Here is a 24,505-nt window from a genome sequence, read left to right as displayed (position 1 = left end):
TTTTAAATTTCTTATTGCTTTCTTATGTGAATTGATGTTAGTTTGGTTGCCCATAATGTACGCTAACATTCAAATTTGAAAAAATCACCGCACTAGAGATACTTGTTATCGTTAAGAAACAGAAAAAGTAATAATAGAATACAAAAAAAACATATTTTCGAACGAGAATATTGAAATTTGTTGGAAATCCTCCATCAACGCAGGAAACAATAACGGAAAGTTCTATTCATTTAATAAGAAAACGAGCGTGCATTGAAATCACCGAGAATTGAATAATTGTATTCATATTAGTAAATATATTTTTTGCGTTTTTTCTGTTCGAAGTTTAAAGGAAATTTCAATTGATTAAGAAAATGAAAAGCAAGGATAATTAAAAAAGGTGCGCAATAAACACAATGTATATGAAGGAAATAGGAGTATTTTCCAAAGGAACATTGTCGCGGGGTCGTGATCCTTTCAAAATTTACATATTTATTCGAATACGAATGTGTATTCCATTTTTCAATCCAGTTTATTCCTTGCTCGTAAATGTGAACGATTGATCAAGGATGAATGATGCGAATTGCTTGTTATTATTATTAGTATTAATTTTATTCTTGAACAATTTGGTGCACGTCACCACACTGATAAGTGCGAATACGCCAATAGGAATAACCGTCACCTCCTATACACACCACTCTTTTTTTTCGCCATCGGATTAGCTTTGTATGTGTATTAATACGTATATACATATGTGTTGTGTGCATATATATAAAGGTATAGGCAGTCGCGTTATTTCATTTCACTGATAGTGAACTGGGATTCGGATTTGTTCACTACCGCAGCGACGTGAGAGTTGTTGAAAACGCCGGATTTAACCACGAGTCTCCTAATACCGTAGCTCAGTTCTTCGTCAAACACTGTAAAGGTTTAATTATACTTTCTGGTTGGAGAGAGAAGGACGGCTTAGAGAACGGACAGAGATAGTCGAGTGAAGAAGTACAGACAGGCGCCCCCCGAAAATACTAGACCTTTTTTTTGCTGGTCTCTCAAGATCAAGTACCTACTCCGGTTTAAACGGATCCAACAAGTGTGTGATAATTTATTGACTGTTCTTCAGAGACTTACAACATTTTATTTCTTTTAATTTTGACTTTTATTGAACACCGAACAAGCAAAGATGGTCATCCAGACTACCAAACAAGTAAGTAAACAAATTTAGTTTTATACATATAAAATATACCGAATCTTGAGCAGTTATAAAATTCTAAAATTGATTTAATATATTTAATTAATTTTTATTAAACTTGATTTTCTTTTTTGCATAATTAATATGAAATTATTAATTGCAATAAAAATTCCTATTTATTTTTATGGATCAAAATTGTTATTTTCATTATTTCAATATATTTAAGAAAATAACTTAAAATACATACAAAATTATGTAATCGAATATATTTTTCTTAAAGTAGTTTAATTTAAATTTATTATTAGTCAAGATTTATTATCGTGACATTAAGTACATGTTAATTTTATTATTTAATGTATATAATATAGATAAATTAACATAATAATTTTACATCAAAAATAATATTTTTTAAATAATTATAATTATAATTAACATCGTTACAAAAAAAAACAAGATTTAATAATGTTACTTATTATATACAATATAGATTTTAGTTTTTTCAAATAAAGTAAAATATTTGAAAACTATTGCAGATTTCCTAAATTTGTTTATTTTATTTGAAGAATTTGAAGAAATATATGCAAATTGTCAATATAATATGTTTGTTATATTGAAATTAATCTCAGATTTTTTTTGCTTTTTAAATTTTATTCAAGTGTTTTCGAAAAGTATATTATAAAAAAAATATTGAAAAGTATTTTAGATTTTCTAAAATTATTTTTGTTACATAATTTTCGATTGAAAGCACGTTTTAAATTTATAATTTGTAAAAGTAATAGTAGTAGATTATACTATTATTAATAAACTTGCATTAGATTATGAATGAACAAATTCTATAGAATCTAAACTTAAGTAATAGATAATTGGAATTTGCGATAATTTTGTTTTGTAACAAATTTGATTGAGTATTTTTATTTTGTCTAAATAGTATCAGCAGTATATGAAAGACATTAACCTCAATAAATTTAGTCAAAACAAACAAAACTATTTTTTTTTGTTTTCAATTAAAAATAGTTTAAATCTTGTAAGAAAGTAACTATTCACATAGATTGTAAAGAAATAAAATAAAATTGATTGATTTACTGTCAAAATGTGTTGAATAAAAAAAGTAATTGCAAAAGTATGGTTGATAAAGCATGAACTACGTTAGCGTTAAATCGACAGAAACTAATGTTATCAAAAAAAAAATTGCACGATAATTCCAACAGTTTTGTCCATTTAAAGTTTTTTGATAAAGAAAATATTATTTTAGATTATATAATTTAAAAGAAATGTGTGATGTTAAATCAAATTAATTTACAACATTGATATAAGTATACTAAACATATTTGTAATGATTTCTTTAATTAATATTGAAGAAAAATATAATACAACGTATAGTGCTGGCAATTTTTTGAAACCGTACTAATCCAGGACTTTAAAACCGCTTAAAAATAAATGTTAAAAAAGATACTTGAATAACATATTTTTAAGAATGTATTTTGTCAATTACAATTTGTTATGAAATGATCGAATTCACACTATACGACGTGTTGTGAAATATGGGCCAATTACAACGAATAAAGTCTTTGTTTTTAAATTTATTTACTTAGATTATAATTTTATGGTTGTTCTGAAAAATGTTGCTATTATCAAATTAATTGTTGCTAAGCTTAAAAATTTTTACATTTTTAACAAGATATTTTTCTATGTTTTTTATGTTTGAAATGTGATCAAATGTGATTTATTAGCATTTAATTTATATCGTATTCAATCTGTATTCACGTGGAATTTTGCAAATCATGTGCAAATAAATGTGCGATAATTTTGGGTAACTATTTTGGATGTCACCGGAACGTGTTATGTATATATACAATTATTATATCGCTAATAGATCTATTATGATTAGAAATGAATTAGAGGAAATATAGAATAGTTGTTTATATATAAAATTTGTTTTGGATGAGGTAATATACGCACGCAAAAACGTGGTGTCTTGTTTATTTTCGTCGTAGAAAATACGATAGAAAAACACGTATTTTCGTGGTTAGCAAACAAGATTCGCACGTTTCTAGAGAGAGAGGGGGGGAGAGAAAAAAGTTAAAGTTACGAGTTCATTCGTTTTGTTCAAATACCAAACGTGTTTATAAATATTGTTATATCATTTTGAGAAAAACAGAAATAATTTCATGTTCATTTATATAATTCAGTTATTGTTTACATTTACTTTTTTTTATTTATAATATTATTTATTAAAATGTATCGAATAAAAAAATAATTGCAAAAGTTCATAAAGCATGAAATATCTAAGCGTTAAATTGAAAGAAATTAATGTTATCAAAAAAAGTTAATTGGACGATAGTGTTGCAATTATAAAGAAAATATTAGTTTAGTTTACAAATGCTGTGTATAGAAATACCTCGCTTAGTGCGGTTTCAATAAGTACTGATTTAGGTTTGAAAATATCAAAACAAACTAAATATTCATTGAGCAAAATAAATACCAAAAAAATGAGTACACAAAATTATTTATTTATTCAACAATGGTTTTTTTCCTTTATACAATAAAGTTCTTTTTTGTCTTTTCTTTCTATGGTTTTAAATTCGTCGATTTGTCCAGTTTCAAATAATACGGGATATTAGTGAAACCGTACAATGCGAGCAATTCTTGTATATAAACAAAGATATGAGTTCCTGATTTTATGGAAAATATAAATTATTCTATTTCAAAATTTATTATAAATTTCCATTTTCTGCATGTAACACAGACATTTCAATGCAAATTGTTTTAGTTAAAACATTGAACCAAATTTATAGAATTATTTTTATCTGGATATTAATTCTGCTGCTTAAATGTATTATTATTGTTGTTATTAACAGTAATAATATAATTATTGTTAATGTTCATTAGCCATGAACTAATGTAGTGGATAAAATGTAGTGTACAAGTAATACATAAATAACATATTAAAATTGTCTAGAATAAACGAGTAGTTAATATTTCTTTATTATAATACAAAATACTATTTTTTCTCTATTCTGTTACAATATACACTTTGGACTTATTAGTTCAAGATATTCTTAGTTTGGATTGATTAGACTTGAGACATTTTTTAAGTCTAATCAACCCAAACTAAGAATTTCTTGAGAATTGTTTATACACTTTATATTTTTCGTGATTAACATATGACAATAAGCGCAATCAGCTTAACTATTTTAACTGTTACATACAGTTTAATAATGATAATAAACGCATTAACAAACAATTACAAATTATTATCAATTTTAACATTTACAATTTTATTTAGATATAACTTTTTTTCAACTTAGTATAAAAGGAATTTGTACATAAATAAAAATCTAATATCACACATTATAATAACAAAAGAGGCAATTGCTATCTATAATCATTTGTATCAAATCTGATACGAAAGGTGACAAGTTCAAATCTTTCGAATGTGATTGATAAGCACCGAAAGGGTGGTCAAAATAGGATTTTGGAGATAAAAAAGGGACAGAAGAAACTCATAATCAATAGCAAAATGTAAGATAAAACTTATAACAAATGCAGATAATACTAGTTTATATTAGAAACGAAAAGATTTTGTTCAGTTGGTGCTGAAAATAAAAGTGTTTTAAAAATAAATTGAAACAGACGATGATACTGAATTGAATTTGGACGGATCTATTTTTATTAGTCGATGCACTTGAAAAGTAGCCATATATCATTTATTTTCGTATTCCACTTGTGACACGACATTTTGATTCTATTTGATATCGGGTGATATTCAAATTTAAGCGATTTCACATTCAAATATTCTCAAATAAAAAAAAGCAAGGTTAGTGTTTGAGATATTCAGATTACTTAATAAACATTTCTCTACTTAATTTGTATAAGAATTGTTGAAGTTATTTTTTATATTTAGTTTGATTATAATAAAAGAATTTATGATAATTGTTTCCTTATTATATAAGGGAAAATGTTAAATTTCTTGATTCATTAACGATAAATTAATTTTATTGAACCCAGTGTTAAGAAAATAAATAGTTTATTTATTAATTAACATTATTATGACTTAGTTATGTTGTGCTATAATCATTACGATCTTTGAATTACATTTAACTCACGTAGTGCGAGTAATTGATTACGCTAATATCCGGACTGTTTGAAACAGGATTAATCGAGGACGAAAATACGATAATTTACCTAATTTGTTTTTAAATTTTCAAAACTGACTTTAATTAATACAGACTACTGTGTTTTATACTTTAATATTTGTATATTACATTTAATACTAATTGAAACAGAAAGGAACAGGTTTATCCCCTTTAAAATGATCAGAATTTCCTTATTATTGTAAGAAATTCAAAGTAAATTCTAAAATCCATTGGAAATGCCTATACCAATGCCAATACCAAGACGATTCGTAGTAAAAGATTCAAACTGATGATTTCTATCTATATATAATCGACCATAAATTAACCGATATTACGTTTGGTCACGAGAGATATGCGCATAATATAAATAAAACGACGAAGAAATACGCATGTGTATTAATAAGTTCCATTCAAAAATCAGACCACTTTTAACCTTGGATTCGGCAAATATACACACACACACACACACACACGTTGATATCTACTAGATTTTGTTTCCTAACTATGCAAAGAATTTCTGTACTACTGTTATGTAATAAATAATACATAATGACATACTGATAGAATTTCTACAATGAAAAATGCAAATGAAACTTGGCAGTATCGGCCTTCTCGAGATTTTCCATGACCGGAAAGCGGTGGTGCGCCTTTCAATTTTGCAAAAGAAAGTCAATCGATTTCAGTTTGTGCACACAAACAAGCAGCAGTTTCGAATTTAAATTGCGAAGTCGATAAACTTGTGACATTTTTAATTATTATTTGTTTCTTTTTAATTTGAATTGCTCCGATCCGAAATTTAGTAATCAGTGTACATAATTATTGCATAAGTGTGCAATGAATTATTTATTGATAATGGTTAAGATTTTAATGTAGTACAAGAATCAACGATAATTTCTAATCAAAGAGAATAGAAATAGTACTTTTGGTTTTCATTTTCAAGAACTAATTTATAAGTTGTTTACTATTAAACATATATTTATAGTTTTATGAACATTTTGTACTAATTATAATCAAGAATTAATTGAACTGTTCTAATTAATATATTATAATTTACTAAATTTTTAGTAAACATTGTTATTGTGTTAAATTTTATAAATTTAATGAAATTTCATTTAATTTGAATGTGGTATATCCTTCACAATGATTATATAGAACTGCTAATGGAAAACAAGAAAACAAATCAATTGAATCCATTAGTTGAAATAAACTGATAATATAATTAACAACTAATTACATACTTTGTTTCATATAAAAGCGAAATCTTTGAGTAATGCAACAATAGTTCAAGAAAATGTTTTCTAAACGTTCGGTGGTGCTCTGCAAAGACTGTAGAAATCCTGTTGGTAGTGAAGTCAAGGACGAACCATATCAGGTGAAAGATCTCTTTGATAATTATAAAAAAGAAAGATGTGAATGAGGGGAATGGATAATGGCTTAGGCCCAGAATCTGTGCGTTCCACTTTTTAGACCTATCATTATTCACAACACCGGAATGAAGATACGCCGGAGAATATTATTAAAGTAATTGCCATCACGAGATTCGAAAACGTTTACAGGAAATTTACATATCGACAGAAAGGTTTTTTTTCTTCATTTTATTTATTAATGAAAAGAAATTGCTTCTGGGAAATGTTAGGTCAGAACTAATTGATCATTTTTGAAGTTTAAATTGTTCGCTTAATATTATCAATATCTTCATTATTTTAAAATGTTTATATGAAATAGAAAAAAAAATGTTTTGCAACATAAATTGTTCGGTTATTTTTATCAATAATTACATTTTTTTAAATAAATGTTGTCAAATATATTAGAAATATATACAATTAAAGAGAAAGGTATATTTTTCAGATAAAATTGTGTTTTTATGAAATAAAATTAATTTAAAATTTTCGGTTTAAGTTATAAACAATTACATTTTATTTATTTTGATATATTTAAATCATTATTTTGTCAGTAAATTAAGAAATGATATTATTTAAACAAAAACTGTACAATATTATTCTGTTTATTATCTACCTTAAAATACTGGAAGTTTTTCATTAATATATGACTCTAAGTGATTTCGGACTTTTCTATAAAAGGTGATAGTCTGTAGATACAATAACTGGCAAATATAGTGAATGTTGCAAAACTTTACTGCATGTGGTCTTGCATTATCATGTAATAGAATTAATCTTTGATTGTTTACTAAAACTTATCTTTTCTTAAGCAGTTCCGCTTTAATCTTACTAATTGAGCATAACACAGCTTAATTTATAGTGAATAATTATCAAAACATCCCACCAAACAGAAGGGAGAACCTTTTTCAAAGTCAATGGGGAAGAGGGAAGGTGTAAGAACCTTTTTGTTCTTGATTTACTGCAAAGGACCTACTTTTCTTACTGGTGATAATTTTTCGAAGAAACGAATAGGTTTCATATCTCGACAACAAAGAAGAACAGATTCTTTCTACCCAAATTTCTAAAGTGTCATCTTCAATATCAAAAGGTCTCCATAATTTTGGATTGTCGACGAACTCCCAATCACCATTTTGGCACTTTTAAAACCATTAAAGATGTATCCATAAATATCGCAGTTGGTCTGGGTAGCTTCTTTTGATTTCAACCCATTATCAAATAAAAGCAGGATAAATTATCTGGATTTGCCTTTTTTCACTAATAGCTAAAAATTGAATAAACTAGATTTATTTGATCAATAACCCTTTGTATTTTAGTATTCAATAAATTTTCAATAAATAATAATAATAAGTATTCGCTTATGTAAATGTTTTGAACATATTGGATTATAATGGTTCATCAACCTTTTGTTATCGGGAAATCATTAATATCGTAATCGACATAATTCATTTTGGATGTAATTTTCTAACGATAATACCGATTATATTTGGTATACATAACGGTTTAATAAATGCAAATAATAAAATTGTTTCGAAATTTGTAGAAAAAAAAAACAAGAAATATAAAAAAAAACCTGTAGATATCAAATTTCAAGGCGAACCTGATTCTTCAATTTATATTACCAACAAGTGTTAATAGCTTGGAAACAAATTCACACATCACCAAGAGCAAACCAACATTTTTTTTGCGGATTTCGATAACGTGCAAGATAAAGGATCCCGATAAATCCGGTATTATGTAAGAGATTCCCCCTAATCAGTGTTAATTTTATTAATGAAAACATATTCGCCAACTTCCATTTTACATAACGTTTGTATTTAAATGCTGTAGAATATTTAGATATGTATGTTGAACACAGTTCAAGTTCAAGTTTTTTTTCGTTTATCTAAATCCACGTACACTTTCGTAAATTACCTGCATATTATATTTATTGTTTAAACATTTTCTTATGTAACTTTGTTTAATTTTTCAGTGCGCCTGCAGATGGGTTCTTCAGCATCAGCACAAATTGAAGCAAGTTGCAAGGAGTTGCCATTTGAAAGTCAAGGAGGCTCTGGGAGTTGATGACATCAGGGATTATGACAGCGAGTACAGTTTTAAAGTGAGTATTTCGATGATTAGATTATCAAGAAAACTCTACAATTTTTAGAGATTGCAAAGAACGAAATCTTAGGTCGATGTTGCAATATCGATATTATATAACATCGTCGTGATATCAAAATTAAATATTTCTTGTTACCAGCTTATATAATTTTTTTATTTTTTTACTACACCAAAGATTATATTTATTTTGATAAATTTGTAAAACATAATTAAAACAAATATTTCTTTTTCATGCACGTGCTTCCATTTGATAGCGTACTTTAAAATTAGCGTAAATAGAATATTTTTTTGCAAATTGAAAAAGAAAAATATGTTTTTTCCTCATGAATTAACATTGTTTGTGAACTTAATAAATATTTATAAAAAGTTTATTTAAATTACTTTTGGAATTTTAGTAAAATACAGAAAAGTTAAACAAAACATGTGACAAATATTTATTGGATGGGTTTAGAATTTTGTTATATCCAGCTTAGAAAAGTTAAACAAAGGTACGTTATGGATGGGTGATTGTGAATAAATAGAATGTAATCGATTAATATACATAACATGAAAGACCTCGTAACTTCCAATGAGATTGCATTACTTTCAATGCTTTAATTACATATTTGTTTCACATCGATAAACTAATTTTAATATATATTATAACCAGATTTAATATACATTAGTTTTGCCCGTTCTTTTTTTTTTGATGCGTATGAATGGGTGCCATAAATTACTTTGATAAGGCGTTACGTTTCGAATGTGCAAACAAATTATATAACATAAAAATAGATAAACGTTCATGTATCTAACCTTGACGGAGACGCGAATCCAGTTATCATTTTTGCATACGTTCACATTTGTTCTCTGCAAATATCACTTCCTATCATATCGTTTTTAATAATTCACAATAAAATCTAAATATCTAAAAAAATGCGTTGATTTTATATACAATAATTTATCAACTCTTTTTTTTGCTGGCATTTATTATAATTGTTAAAAAAAAATCATAGATTTTATTTATATAATTTTTGAATACAATGAAAATGTATAATTACTTTGTATATTTGATATTTTTTTTAGAAATGTTGCTGAATTATTATAAGAAATGATATTAATTTCAAAATTTTATTACTTGAAATATTATTATTTTATGTCTTGACTTTTGCTTACTTAATTTAATGACAATAATATAACTCAATAAAAGTTATATTTTCAAAAATCTTAATTTAGAATAGAATCAATCATTAAACTATGACCTTACATCAAAATAATAAAATTAATAACTGTTGTTTTTATTAGTGCGTTGTTCGCAAAAAAAAAACTAACATATTTAACACTCGTCCACGTGTATAGAAATCTGTTACGCAATTTGTAGAATGAAAAAAAAGCAACTACATTTACAGTTACATTGATCTTCGGGCGAGCCTTAGCCTTACGTAGCCATTCCAAACGTATTGTACGTTTGGTTGTGGTGACGGGCCTCTGTCGAAGGACCAATGGGATGGCTCCAAGTCGATATGTTGTAATTTGTAACGTCGCGACACGCGAAATTTTGTTCGAAAGTTTTATCCTCGTGCCCTGGACCGTTCCTTTGGTGGTCAGGCCAGGACCGGCCAAGGTTGTTCACTTCATTTGCAATTCTAATGGCTTCGAACGGATAAGACCGACTCTTATGATTTTACCTTTTTTATTGTTAATTTCCTAGATAACATTTTCCTATGCTGCAAGCTATAATTAATACATGTTTATAAACTGTTTACATCCAGTAAGTTGTTATTGTGAAGAATAATAGAAAGGACACTATAGTATAGACCAACGCAATAATCGAACGCGTCAGAAATCTTCTTTAATCGTGAACATATTTCAACCGTTAACAATAATTTACAACAGATAAGTTTATAAATGTTTGTCAATTTTATTGCTTCAATTCTTGAGACCTTGCAACGCCCTTTTATAAACTATTTTTTTATATACTCGATAGAAACCAAACGTTTATGTATATCATACGAACGTCATATTTAAAGTTACATAACTCAATAAAATCTAATCTAATAAAACGTTTCATGACGCAAAATAACATTTTATGCGTAAGTAATTTATTATATTAAAATCGTTAGATTTTTTATTTGGTAAAATTATGTAATTTAACAAATTTTTCAAATACTCTGTGAAAAATAAAACTATTTTTTATGATTTGTGAAAAATTAAATTTTTATTTTTTTCGAAAATTATGTTGTAATTTTTATAGTTTAACATTATTTTGATTTTTTCAATAAAAACAATACAAAATAATCAAAATATTATATGATGTTTCACAAATAAACATTGTGTTATTGATTATGTTAATTTTTATAATATTAATTTTAAAATTTTGGTTAATTTTCTTACGCGATTATTAGATTATTAATGAAAACAAAATATTAATTACAATCGAAATTTATAATAAAATATTCATTGATTAGGTCATAGGCTAAAGGATATCTCGCTGCAGGTCGTTTATAATTATTTTATCTAATTTGTACTTTTAGAATTCAGATTCAGAGTTATCACTTTTTGTTAATTTGGTATAATTTTATATGTACATATTAAAATGGATATAGTTGATTAAAGTAATAAAGGGATTAGTGAAGTTTAGAGTAGAGTAGGTCAATTATTAGATAAATTCTTAGAATTGTAAAATTTTATAATCCTATTAAGATCATTAACTTAATTTAAATGTAGATTATTGGTATTGTTTGATTTACATGTTTTTCATTTTTAGTATACCGATTTATCGACGACACTTGCTGAACCTAGCCAATTGCGGATGAAACCAGATGTGGCTGACCTGAAATTTGGACACATCTTCACGGATCATATGTTAAAGATCTTCTACCACAAGGCTCTAGGAGGATGGCAAAAGCCAGAGATTATCCCGTTCGAAAACATCTCCCTTCATCCTGCCGCCAAAGTGCTTCATTACGCAATCGAAGTAAGCGATTCTTTAACTTATTTGGGTTACCAGTAACTAATCCATTCTTTAGTTGTTCGAAGGTATGAAAGCTTACAGAGGTGTCGATGGAAGGATCAGGGTGTTCCGTCCAGATCTGAACATGCAGCGCATGAACTTATCAGCAAAGGGATCCGGTCTACCTACATTCGACGGAATGGAACTCATCAAGACCATCAACAAACTTTTAACCATCGACCAAGAATGGGTACCACACAGCGAAGCCTCCAGTTTGTACATCAGGCCCACTCTTATAGGAATAGACGTAAGCTACATTAATTTATGCAACATCATCGAATTAATTAGTCACTGAGTTTCGCAACATTCGGTATCTTAATCTTCAACGAGAGAAAACAAACAGCGGAGGACCGTACAAATTAGCGTATCAAAAACAACGTTATCAACCTCTCGCGTTGCGTAACCGGCCGAAATTTCCGAATTTCAGCGACAATAAAAATTGCTCCCGCTGCAAAAGAAATATCTCGCGTGATGCAAGCTCGCTCGATAATTTCTAATCGTTATTATGTGCATCGCAAGAACTGATAAAGAGGTCACGCAAGAAAAAATAGTAGAAATTTCAATGCTAACTCGGATGTACGAACGTAAGGGTTGGATGCCCGGTGACGCAATTGCTTATGAATAATATTTTGATCAAAATGCGTCAATTCTCGATTACATGACACGCAGTTGATTGTACTTTTTCTTATTTGCTTGATTTCAGGGAACTCTGGGTGTGTCGCAATCAGAATCAGCATTGCTTTATACAATCCTGTGTCCAGTTGGAGCATACTTTTCTGGAGGAAATGAATCCGTGTCCCTTTTAGCTGATCCTTCTTACACTAGGGCATGGCCAGGCGGCTGTGGTGATAGGAAGATGGGTTCCAATTATGGTCCTACAATCAGGGTTCAGAAGCAGGCTACCAGCCAAGGAAAGCAGCAGGTTCTTTGGTTGTACGGTGACGACCATCAGCTCACCGAAGTTGGTACCATGAACATCTTCGCCTTTTACGTAGCGGAAAACGGAAGTAAGACATTGTAACAACTATAAATCGAAACATTGGCTTAACTATTGAACATTTACAGAGAAAGTCTTGGCCACTCCACCCCTTAACGGCCTGATCCTTCCAGGAGTCACCAGACACTCCATCCTGCAATTAGCGCAGGAATGGAACGAGTTCGAAGTGGTAGAGAGGATTTTAACAATGCAGGACGTCATTAAAATGCAAAAGGAAAATAGAGTAAGATTACCAAAAAAAAAATTTTTTTTCTTTTATTAATGTATACCATTGTTTCAGTTATTGGAACTCTTCGGTTCCGGCACCGCGTGCATCGTAAGTCCCATCCATTCCGTTGACTACATGGGTACGGAGATCCCAATTCCAACCATGGAACATGCGAAGCCAGTATTCCGTAGGATTCTGGACCGTTTGACGGCCATCCAGTACGGCCACGTGGAGCATCCGTGGGCTCACATTATCGACCAAGAATGACGAATGCGCAGCAGAAAATATCTGAAAGAGAAAAGCGAATTTTGGGAAAATGCCAAAAAAAAAACTATATAACGAGAGAAAAAAAAAATTGAAAATCATTTCCTGATCTTCGTAATAACCTTCTGTCTGTGTTACTAATTTTAAAAAAAAGTTTTGTTTTTTTTTCTATATATATATTATTATAAATATGTATATTGAATATTGCAAATGAAGATAGTGTAAATTTAATATAGAATTTGAGCGGTTAGCGGAATACGAAAAAGAGGAACGTCCTCTCTCATCCTAGAGAAACGATGGAAATTGTCAATCTACAAGAACCTTACATACACGATGTGTATGTAATCGATGCTTTAGAATAAATCAATTCGAATGTAGCTAGTAATTTATTTTTTTTTATATAAAGTTTCTCTTTTTTTATTTTTATTTTTTTTGTTTAATTATAAAACGTTGTTCACCAAGTTTGGTTGTGTATTTTTTAGAATAATGTTTTTATTATAAATAAATTAATTAATAAATATTTAAAATTATTTATTGACTTATTGGAATATTGGTAATTTTATCCAATAAAATGTATCTTCCCAAACATATTAAAAATACCAAGAATTAGTATACTTAAATACTAAATAAACATAAAATAACTAAAGTCTTTAAAGGTTAATTTCTGATGCTGATGTTGCAAGCATACCCTTTTTTGTGGCATGATGCCAATAAGGAAACATTTAGATTATTCAAAACTACCTATCCAACCTTGGAGTTTTTGGCTAGTCGCAATTTTTTTTTGTCACATTTAGCTAGTATGAATTTCAAGCATTATTATTAGATGGGATCAAGTAACTCCAAAAGGTCGTCTTAGACATCAATTATACATGAAGCATGGTTGATGTCTAGACAATGTCGATTGTCTCTAGAAATTTAGTATCTCGGGAATTGATTCTAATATCTCTTCTTACATAGATTTTTACTTATTTAGAGCCACGAGTTTTGTGTATTTATGAATGAAAAGTTAAATATCGTTTTTGATAATATTTCTTCTGAAAATAAATAAATTAAAAAATAAGTAACTGTACCATTAGTTACACATATATTATTGTAGATGGCTAAAAAATTATGTTGGCGGTGCCATTAAAAAAAACATTGTGAATTATTTGTAAAATATTATTAATACAGATGTTATACATAACTTCATCACAATTTTTTTTTAGCCATCTATTACACAAAATAATAAATCAGACTTGTGACAACAATCGGATTTGTGACAAACAAAAAAATACAAATAAGTCCCGTAAGCAACATTAACATAATCACATTGAAGGCACTCGCACTCACGAACTGCTTATTCTAAAAACGATTTGGTAGGTCTTGGGGCTTGAAATACTTCAACTTTCGGCGATAGTTCTCTTTGTTAGTCAGCTACACATCAAGGGGATTTGGGTGAATATCCAGCCGGTGTTGGTAATTGATGCTGAGCTTACTTATCTCTTCTTTCACTAGTTTTGTGTCGGTGAAGGAATTAATATCGTCGTTTGTGATATACCACGGTATCCCGGTGACCATTCTCAGCGTTTTTGATAGAAATCTCTGGATCACATCAATAGTAGTGTTACATGCAGACCCCCATAATTGAATGCCGTATGTCCAAATAGGTTTTATAATAACTTTATGTATTAGTATTTTATTTTCAACTGAGATGTCTGAATTTCTGCAAAGTAGCCAGCACAATTTTTCAACCTGATTTGCCATTTGTTTCCTTTTAGCCTTTATGTGGTTTCTCCAGGTGAGACGGCGGTCCTGGTACATACCCAGGTACTTGGCTCCATCAGATTGTCGTAAGGGGTTGTTGTTAACAGCAACCGGTGGGCATATCTGTCGCATTGTAAAAGTCACATGCACAGACTTACTCTCGTTGGCTTTAAGCTTGTTTGCAGCAGTTGTGAAGCAGTTGTCAGGTTGTCGTGTGTAGAAAGAATTGCAATTCCGTCGGCGAAAGTAGCCACCGTAACTTTCTGCGATGTCGGCAAATCTGCAGTAAATAGCAAATATAATAAGGCCCCCGAAACACTACCCTGAGGTACACCGGAGAAAATTGGACGTAACAAAGTTATCTCCTCATTCAGCTTTACCTGGAAGTGCCTTCCCGTTATTCACAAAATTTATGAAAGTTTATAACATAACACAAAATTTAAAAATTAATTGTAACATTTTTTCACGTTTCTATTCCAAAATAATTATCAATACAAAAAACTGAAATTTCGTGGAACGCATTTCATTCGTTAATTGAGGTATGACTGTATGATAATTAAAACAACATATTTATTTAGGATTATTAAAATTATTTATTCATTTCCAATACATAACTGCAAGTAAAATAAATAAATTAGAATTAGTAAAGTATATAAACAAATTAATAGGTGTCAAAGTCTATACACGCATTTCTTCACAAATTATATTACGTAGTTTATTTCTGTTTGTATCCAATGTGATCCAGATTTAAGTCTAAAACGTGTTTCTTACGTATTTGCTGAAAGAAAACAATAATATAATTAATATGACGCTATTTAGGTTTTAATAAATAATAGCAAGTTTGAAAAACAAAAATATTAGTGTATGAGTTGATTTTATTTGAAATATTTATATTAATGTATTCATAGAACTAGTTATCATCAAAAAACATGAAATCGCATTGATGTAATAATATTTACAAATGTGTTGTGTGTGTTGTCTACAATATTTGTCGTGAATTAAATGTTGTTGAAACACAACCAAATCATGTGTGCAGTTTATAATATATTTAAATAATTATAAATACAAAATAGAAATGTTATTAATTGTAATTAAAGAGAATTTTTCGATACAATACAAATAATTAATAATTTTGAAAGAGTGTTGAAAATATGTAACATCTATATTGCATTTTTTTTTAAATTACTTCGTGAACATTTATTAAAATCAATTAATATTTAGTTTGAGTTGATAATTTTAAATAGTACTATAGTAAATCCGCACTGACTGAAGTATTGATGTACTCTTTACGACGATTATTTAAATTAAAACGTTCATGTATCAATTGTGAAATGCAATGTTTGATTTCCTTGTTACCAGTGATGTCTAAACTACTCGAAAAACTGTTGCTGCAAAGGATAAGACCTCAATATAGGTCTTATCTGAGGAAAATATAATACTGGATTATCAATTAGGTTTCCGTAAACATCAAGCAGATCTACCAAGTGATAAGCAAAATTAGGCAATGGAGGACAAGAGTTATTGCACAGCAGCTTTTCTTGACAACCAGTTAAAATTAAACATTATCACACAGTTTCTACAATGTATTAAAATCATATCTGTCGAATACATTTTTTCAAATAAATACAGAAAACGTAGTTACAGATGTTCTGTAGGGAAGTATCTTGGAACTAGGGTTTATCACTTTTTAAAACCCGGTTAGAGGAAATTTATGTAATTCGAAAACCATTCACACGTTAGACCTGCCATTATTCTTTATTGTTTTTTTTTTTAAATAAGTACATACAGGGTTGTTTTAATGTTGTGGAGCCTCTTTCAGATATTACAGTTTTTTTACAAAAAAAAAAAGAGAAACACAAATGAGTTAAGAAAACAGAAGCTGACATATAGAAACATATGATACAATGAATAAGGTGCAAAAAAAATGAAAAACTGACAAATGGAAGATTGGAAAACAGAGTAGAGTGGAACATGAAATAAAATGGACTGAGCGGACACAAAAACGGTGTGGATGCACTTAATACACTGTACGAAAAATGAGTAGGGGGAGTGTTTTAGATCACTGGGGGTGGCGTAGGAATGTTTTGTTAATATCTTGGAGGAGTTGGGTTAATGTGGTCGTTGGAGTCGGCGTTGTACGCCAGTACGGCAGAGGGTGAGGGATTTTTTCCTTTGAAACTTTGGAGAGTGCTGCCTCTAAAGGGGGTTTGAAGAGTGAAAGGGTGGGGTGTTCTTGAAGGGCAATGCGTGATGCGTTGTGGTTGTAGAGGGTGGATTAACACTGAAAAACAATATAATTCCAGAAGCTGTTGACGCCAAATACCTCGACATAATTTTAGACCACCGAAGAATAACATTATAACCAAACATAAACGTTGGGAACAAGATCGCAATTTTAATTACAAAATAAATTACCAATGTATAAAGTTGTGCTGAAACCTGTGTGAACGTATCCAACTTTGGGGAACAGCCAGCAATTCAAATACAGTGGAACCTTGCCTAACGAGTTTAATCCGTTCCAAAATTTCCGGATTTTTACTCGTATAGTGAAACATATTCAAAAATATACATAATATATGTACATAAGTTTTAAAAATGATGTAGTAGACGCTCAATCTGGGACTTCTCTTCTCATCGTCACCCGTTATGCAAAACGTCGCTCGTTAAGCGAGTCATTTTTTCTTACAATTAATTTTGCACGTTAAACGAAATGCTTGTTATGCGAGGTGCTCGTTAAGCGAGGTTCCAGTGTATTGACATTTTACAACGATTGCAATCGAAGTATCTCGACATTTAGTGCGCTATTACAAAACAAATTTGAAAATCACTCCAATATTCTAACTATAAACTTATTAGACTAAAAAGGTAGAACACCCTTGATCTCAAATTTAGATTTAAAAACTATTTAAATTTAAAACAAGTTTGTTCTTAAAGACAACTTTTTCAATATTTTCAATAATCTTGAAGAAGAACAACAAATGTAATATAATAAAGATGAATTTTTCAAATTTATGGATAAAATACTTTGCAATTGTAATGATTTTTTGTACATTACATTATTATTTCCTGGACAGAAAGATCTATAATTTTCTTATTATGTTAAGTTTGTATTATGGTAATTTATTGCAATACATGTTTATTATTATTAATTAATACATTTTAATAATTGTAAGAACTCATACATATATATTTTTTTAATTTTACAAGAGAATATTAGTGATAAAAATAGAAGTCATCTCATCTCATGTTCTTGAACAAAAACACATTTTATTTGATTATAGTTTTATCCGGATCAGAAAACGTGACTGACTACCGCTCTATATCTGGTTTTTCATAGGGCACGTCGAAATCGAAATCTTATCTAATTACGTGCATCAAATACGTACATCAACAATGTATAATTACAAAAGACAAACGTGTATAAATAAATTTAAATGATAACAGTATATACAGTAAACAAAGTTCATCGTGAATTGTAAATAATTCATACAAACAAGAAATATTATGATGAGTGTTAAGTATTGATAAATATTATGCATACATTTCACACACAAAAACTTTATATTAAAAAAATTACAGAATTACTTTTATAAATAATATTAATGTTTAATGCATCAGTCGTACAAAAAAAACATATACAGAAATAAAAAGAAGAAAATAAATATATATAATTTAAAAAAGTTAACTGATACAAAGGGCAATTGACCGTTTTATAAATATTTTCTTAAATAAACTATGTTTTTGCTCCAAATTTAATGTCTGAATTCTGCAGATAAAAGATTAGTTGGGGTCATATAAATAATGTATGGTTAAATTATTAAATCAGAACTGAAAAACAATAACAGTATGTAGTATTTCTGTTTAGATTACTAGAAAAAGTATGTAATATTGCTGATAAAAATAATAATAATTAGGTAATCAAATATTCTAGTAGTCTTGTTTATCTCAATTCGGAGTTGGAGATTTTCATTTAATGAGCGCATGGAATAATATTTGTAAATTTATAAAAATTCATTTTAGCAAGATAATATTATCAAATCTTTGCTCATATAAATATTTATTCGTATATTTGTGTATATTTAAAATATTCAAGGTGATGTGAATAATAGCAATGAATTCTTATAATTAGCAAGAAATTTGGTCATTTATTTTAATTAAGTTATGTCTGTAATTAAAATGTTTTTATTGGATAAAACTATAAATTTACAACGAATCTAAAAATGAATAGACATTACTGTATGCGTGTATATATGTCTTTAGTTTAAGCGGAAATGTAGATAAATTAGATAAGGCATCAAATAAAAGCAGTTAAATCAGTATATTGTGCACAGTAGTGAACAAAGTTCTGATAATGTCGGACTTAAATGAGATGATCGTGGACAGTGAAAACGGTTCGATACAAGCAGAATCGAAGTTATGGGATAACATAATGAAGTACATAAACACCCTTGCACATCTTAGTATCGTAGGAGTAACGATTTACCTAATATTTCTGTGCTTCGTTAAAGAGTTCGAATACTTCACGTGGCATCCATTTCTATATACAATTGGCGTAAGAATATACAAAATAAATGTTTAGAAAAAAAACTTGTTTTATAAAATCTATTTCATTATTCTAGTGGTTCTTGTTCATGACCGAAGGAGTTCTCATGATCAGCAAAGACAACTTCTTCAACAGCAAGTTGACGCACTTACTCAAAGTGAGATTCCACTGGTTGCTGCAAACGGCAGCTTCAGGATGTTCAATCGCCGGCTTCGTCATCATCGTTGTTAAGAAAACCAGACACTTCAGATCCTGGCATGGTTTAATGGGATTATTGAGCATGGTCTTTTTAGTGCCGACTTGTCTGAATGGTATTTTGGCTTTGTTCAATGTGAAACTGCGTATGTACATATCGCCCACCGTCAACAAATTCTTTCACGCAATCAGCGGTATCCTCACCGTGGTTTTGGGCAGCATCACCATGGTCTTGAGCTTATATACCAATTGGTTTTCGAAGATGACAAACAAGAATCAAGAAATTTTCGTTGCTTGTTTTGTCTTCATGACGTTTGGATTACTGTGGTCTTTGTTCAGACCATTGGTTACATCATTTCGTCGTCTAAGGACCTTTTAAAAGTTTTTTTTATGTATATTATATATTTTTTAGGATCTGCTTTATAGCATTAACAAAAAATAGTGCTCAGTATTGTAGAATTAATTATTTATTATTATATTACAAGGATTTTTACTATTTCTAGTTTTGTTAGAACAAAGAAAAATAAATTGTTATTTATTTATTTTATTAATATAATCCATGTAATTTAATCAAAATTATGATATACGTTGTATAGAAATCGTATTTTATAAAGTTATTGTGAAATTATATAGATAAATACATTGTATATAAACACTACTTTATATAGGACACACTTGTGATTACATTATTTAATATTAAGTTATATAGGAATTAGGAAAGGAAAATTGTGGAATGGTTTTTTTAATATTCTAAATATTATATGTTCGTTGGGCCAATAGTGGCACGCGGGACGTATCATTGCTGTAATGATTGGATATGGATAAATCCGTTTATAATGGCATTCAATGATAATACACTACTATTTTCAGAACTTTACTTAACATTGAAATACTCTAAGTTAGAAGATATTCGAAAATGCAAGCCGGACTTTGTATTTATTAGAGATTTATAACTCATTATTTGCGTACTTCAAAACAAAGGTTGTTTTTCATAATTATAATACAAATATTGTATAAGATTAGCGATTACACATAATAAAGTACTAATTTTAGTACTAACTAATGACAATAATTGGGAAAAAATAGATTCTGCAAGAAATATGTATATAATTAATATTAATGAATTATGTAATCATAATGTCCTATTAGCAAAAGAATAAATATTTGCATCTGGTTGATATTGATTCGAAAGGACGTGTGACAACGTGCCGGATACCCGGGCCGGAGGTAGTTGAAGATATAATTAATTATTGATTGATGCAATAAATGTAGCTAGTTTCGCATGTGCGTGGAACATAGATGGCTCTGTGGAAATGCATAAAAATATGCAAGGATTGGAAATGCGCCGACAACTAGAGCTGCATTTCCCAGTCTCCGGGAACCTGGATCCTGGGCATCATCCTCCGTCTCGAGAATGGTAAGCAAACAGTACAAGACGAAGACAAAAACTTATTTTTCGTAATAAGATGCAAACGGTAAGCAAATGTTGCGTAAACGACTGCAAAAGCACGTACACTTGGAAATATCGCAAGATCTTCAAATTCTACAAATTCCCGAAACCGAATTCCTCGGATGGAACACTTCAAACAGCCACCGCTTTCCGACTGGGCCTGTGGATTCAAATTCTCGGGAAGCAGCATCTCTCCATGGAAGAACTATCGGAGTCTTACATCTGCTACAAGCATTTCCATTCAGGTTTTTGAATGCTTCAATCAAATGCAGAAAATTAACAAATGCGTTATCGTTGCAGGAAAACCGGCGGAGGATGGTGAGTTCTATGATCCGGATTATCTTCCCACGCGTTTATTGCAACCAGTAAGTTTACATTTATTTAAAAGAACTACAGTTATAAGTTTTTTTTATACTAGGCCACTCAGGAGAGTTACTTCATCAAGTGGAGTATACTATTTGAGAACGCGTGGATGCAATGGATAGCCTTCGTTCCAAAAGCCGGACAATACATATATCCTTGCTACGCTTGCCGGGACTTGTATAACTGCTATTTTTCTATAAACTTTAATTTAAAACTTATCATTTTAGTTTCGGGAACAAAACATCGTTTTTGGAGCACATAAATAGAAGGAGTTTGCTCTTGAAGTATCAATGCCTCGAGTGTCAAACGGAGATCATCTTCTATAACCCATGTGCGTTTATACTACACGCTAGTCAGCATGTTTATCCCAAAAGTGTCGAAATTGACCTGGATTGTGTTACAATAACGATGATACTATTTGACGCTGTAGGGTATTTACCGCATGAAGACTTTCCTGATATTACATATTTGGGAATCGATGATATCGACCAAGGGATCAATTTGAAATCGAATTTCTACATGGCTTCTAATACTAGTAGAGGCAAACAGATCGTGCACTTGATTCCTCAGCAATTTGATATTCTGGTGGAAAACTCTTCAAAGATATTGATTTTGAAGCAGAAGAATATAAACATTCCTTATTGCAAATTCTTAGATTTACGTAACAACATTGATGATCAGGATGTAATAAATAAAGACCAAGTAGAATGCCCGGAATGCAAGAACACTTTCTTGGGTAAGATTCAAGATCACATCGCTTCATCCGACAGACCTTTCGATGAGCTACTAAAATGCCACCTCTGCAAGTATTTAGCTGCATCTACATGCTCTCTAAAAGCCTACGTGCGAACGCACCAAAAGAAACCGCCGTTCGTGTGTCCAGAATGCGGAGAAGAATTCCTCCTTTACATTCATCTCTCCGAGCATCTCGATAACATCTGCTTCCATCCGCATAAGAGTATCAGGTACAAGTGTCCAGCTATGAACTGTTCGAAGATATTCGCATACTCGGCCTATTTTGTTCAGCACTTTAAGAACCACTTAGAAACTTACTCTGTCTGCAACAAATGCCAAAACAAATTTCGCAACCAGTCTGATTTTAAGTTGCATTCGGGATGCGATGGTAAGAGCTTCTTGGAATACCGTTGCAACGTTTGCAAAGACAATAAAATCTTCTTTAAGAACAATTACATTTACCACGTGAACCTTCACTGCCAAGACATTAATATAAGATTTTACGTCTGGATTTGCAAATACTGCAAGTGTTTATTCAGACAAAAAGGATATTATGCTACGCACATGCACAGTTGTTGCAAACTAAAGGAATATAATATTAAGGAATTAAAACAGAAGGAATTGAGTAGTAATTGCGATACGCTATTTTGCAATTTGAACTGCTTGAAGTGCAGTGAACTAATATTAAAAGAAGACATTGAAAAACATGTTTGCAATTCTGAAAAATCTAAACAAAATACATCTGCATATCTAACTTGCGTCCATTGTTGCTTTAAAACCAAAAATCGTGACCAATTCATAAGTCATATACATCTTCATAAAAGTGATTTCGCACTTCAATGTTTGATGTGTGGAGATTTTCAAACGACCAAATGGCGTCTGTTAAAGCATATCATTTTTAGTCACAGGGTAAAAAATGCAAGGGAGTTCTTCTCGATTAAGTCCCAATCCAAATTAAATTATTTAAAGACGAAATAAATGTGAAAAAATATATATATACAAATGTTTTATATTCATATCATTCTGATGTTTGTTACAAATGTGAAATATATTAAAAGATAAATGTTATATAACCATATCAATGTAATGTCTATATGTTTGTTATAAATAAATGTGAAATACAATATATTAATGTGTTAAATTTATAGAAAAAAAGTATAGAATGAAGATTCACATATTTAATATAAACCGTTATTCTATGTAATAACTAGTTATTTCATAGAATATCCATTAGAATTAGTTAAAGCCTAGTACCAAACTATAACCGATATGTAATAAAATACTTATGTAATTATTATTAATTTTAACAGTAACATATCTTATACAGTGTTGTCTTCAGCATACACTAGATGGAGTCAAATACTGTTGATGTGGTTTAAGGATTCGTTAGGTTAGGATATCTGTTATTTTTACTCGCATATCTTTATTATTACTAAAATTAATTATGAATAAAGTACTATTAGTATTTGCACTATTATCAGTGCTAATCCTTGTGGCTGCAAAAAAGCCTAAAGATAAGCCTGAATGGGCTAAAAAGGATATAAGAGATTATAGTGATGCAGATATGGAAAGACTTTTGGATCAATGGGAGGTTTGTATGAATTTAAAAATAATGCAGATCAAGTTAAAATTACTTTTTCTTAGGAAGATGAAGATCCTCTGGATGATGATGAGTTGCCAGAACATTTGAGGCCAATGCCCAAGATTGATATGACTAAGATAGATGCAGCAGACCCTGAATCATTGCTGCAGATGACCAAAAAGGGGAGAACTTTAATGACCTTTGTTAATGTTGCTGGGAAACCAACGAGGGAGAAAACTGAGGAAGTTACCAAGCTTTGGCAAACTAGTTTATGGAACAACCATATACAAGCTGAAAGGTGATTTTTTTTGTGTGTGTAATATGTTTAAAATAATTTTATTCATCAATGTTTTACAGGTATTTGGTAGATGATCATCGAGCTATATTTCTTTTCAAAGATGGATCTCAAGCATGGACAGCTAAAGAATACATGGTGGACCAAGAGCTTTGTGAAAGTGTAACTATAGAGAACAAGGTGTATGATGGGAAACATGTTAAGAAAACTCATAAATCCGATGAGTTATAAAATCATTCCATTCTTAATACTAAATAATAAATATATGTAACATACAGATATTCTACTTGTTATTATCATTCCTCTCTTCTCCATTGCTTAAGTTCTTAAAATTGCT

The 24,505-nt window shown here is 29.8% G+C and overlaps 4 protein-coding genes across 5 annotated transcripts; all 4 read left to right on the top strand.

Moving 5' to 3' along the window:
* The first annotated feature begins 745 nt into the window (after nt 1-745).
* Nucleotides 746-13,728, top strand: LOC108564054 (branched-chain-amino-acid aminotransferase). 2 transcript variants are annotated; one of them, XM_017922958.1, is made up of 7 exons: nt 746-1,183; nt 8,674-8,802; nt 11,548-11,757; nt 11,810-12,040; nt 12,497-12,800; nt 12,859-13,013; nt 13,071-13,728. In XM_017922958.1, the coding sequence occupies exons 1-7, from the start codon at nt 1,160-1,162 to the stop codon at nt 13,263-13,265; spliced, it is 1,248 nt and encodes a 415-aa protein (XP_017778447.1). In that variant the 5' UTR covers nt 746-1,159; the 3' UTR covers nt 13,266-13,728. The 2 variants fall into 2 exon arrangements, with proteins under 2 accessions (XP_017778447.1, XP_017778448.1); XM_017922959.1 differs by lacking the exon at nt 746-1,183 and adding an exon at nt 6,605-6,676.
* Nucleotides 13,729-19,334: 5,606 nt separating this feature from the next.
* LOC108564055 (cytochrome b561 domain-containing protein 2-like) lies at nt 19,335-20,280 on the top strand. The gene is made up of 2 exons (XM_017922960.1): nt 19,335-19,557; nt 19,625-20,280. Exons 1-2 carry the CDS (start codon nt 19,357-19,359, stop codon nt 20,120-20,122), a joined length of 699 nt encoding a protein of 232 aa, XP_017778449.1. The 5' UTR covers nt 19,335-19,356; the 3' UTR covers nt 20,123-20,280.
* A 600-nt stretch (nt 20,281-20,880) lies between these two features.
* Nucleotides 20,881-23,260, top strand: LOC108564032 (zinc finger protein 532-like; the record flags this gene model as incomplete). Its single annotated transcript, XM_017922902.1, has 5 exons — nt 20,881-21,218; nt 21,276-21,438; nt 21,494-21,558; nt 21,612-21,733; nt 21,784-23,260. Coding segments are annotated over exons 1-5 (1,836 nt in total), but the record flags the coding sequence as incomplete, so codon positions are not given.
* Nucleotides 23,261-23,634: 374 nt separating this feature from the next.
* LOC108564044 (LDLR chaperone boca) lies at nt 23,635-24,445 on the top strand. The gene is made up of 3 exons (XM_017922943.1): nt 23,635-23,882; nt 23,936-24,171; nt 24,231-24,445. The coding sequence occupies exons 1-3, from the start codon at nt 23,736-23,738 to the stop codon at nt 24,397-24,399; spliced, it is 552 nt and encodes a 183-aa protein (XP_017778432.1). The 5' UTR covers nt 23,635-23,735; the 3' UTR covers nt 24,400-24,445.
* The last annotated feature ends 60 nt before the right edge of the window (nt 24,446-24,505 follow it).

This window comes from Nicrophorus vespilloides, unplaced genomic scaffold (assembly GCF_001412225.1).
Source record: "Nicrophorus vespilloides isolate i.1.1-1 unplaced genomic scaffold, Nicve_v1.0, whole genome shotgun sequence".
NCBI classification, from domain to species: Eukaryota; Metazoa; Arthropoda; class Insecta; order Coleoptera; family Silphidae; genus Nicrophorus; species Nicrophorus vespilloides.
This window is presented reverse-complemented; position numbering and strand designations above follow the sequence as displayed.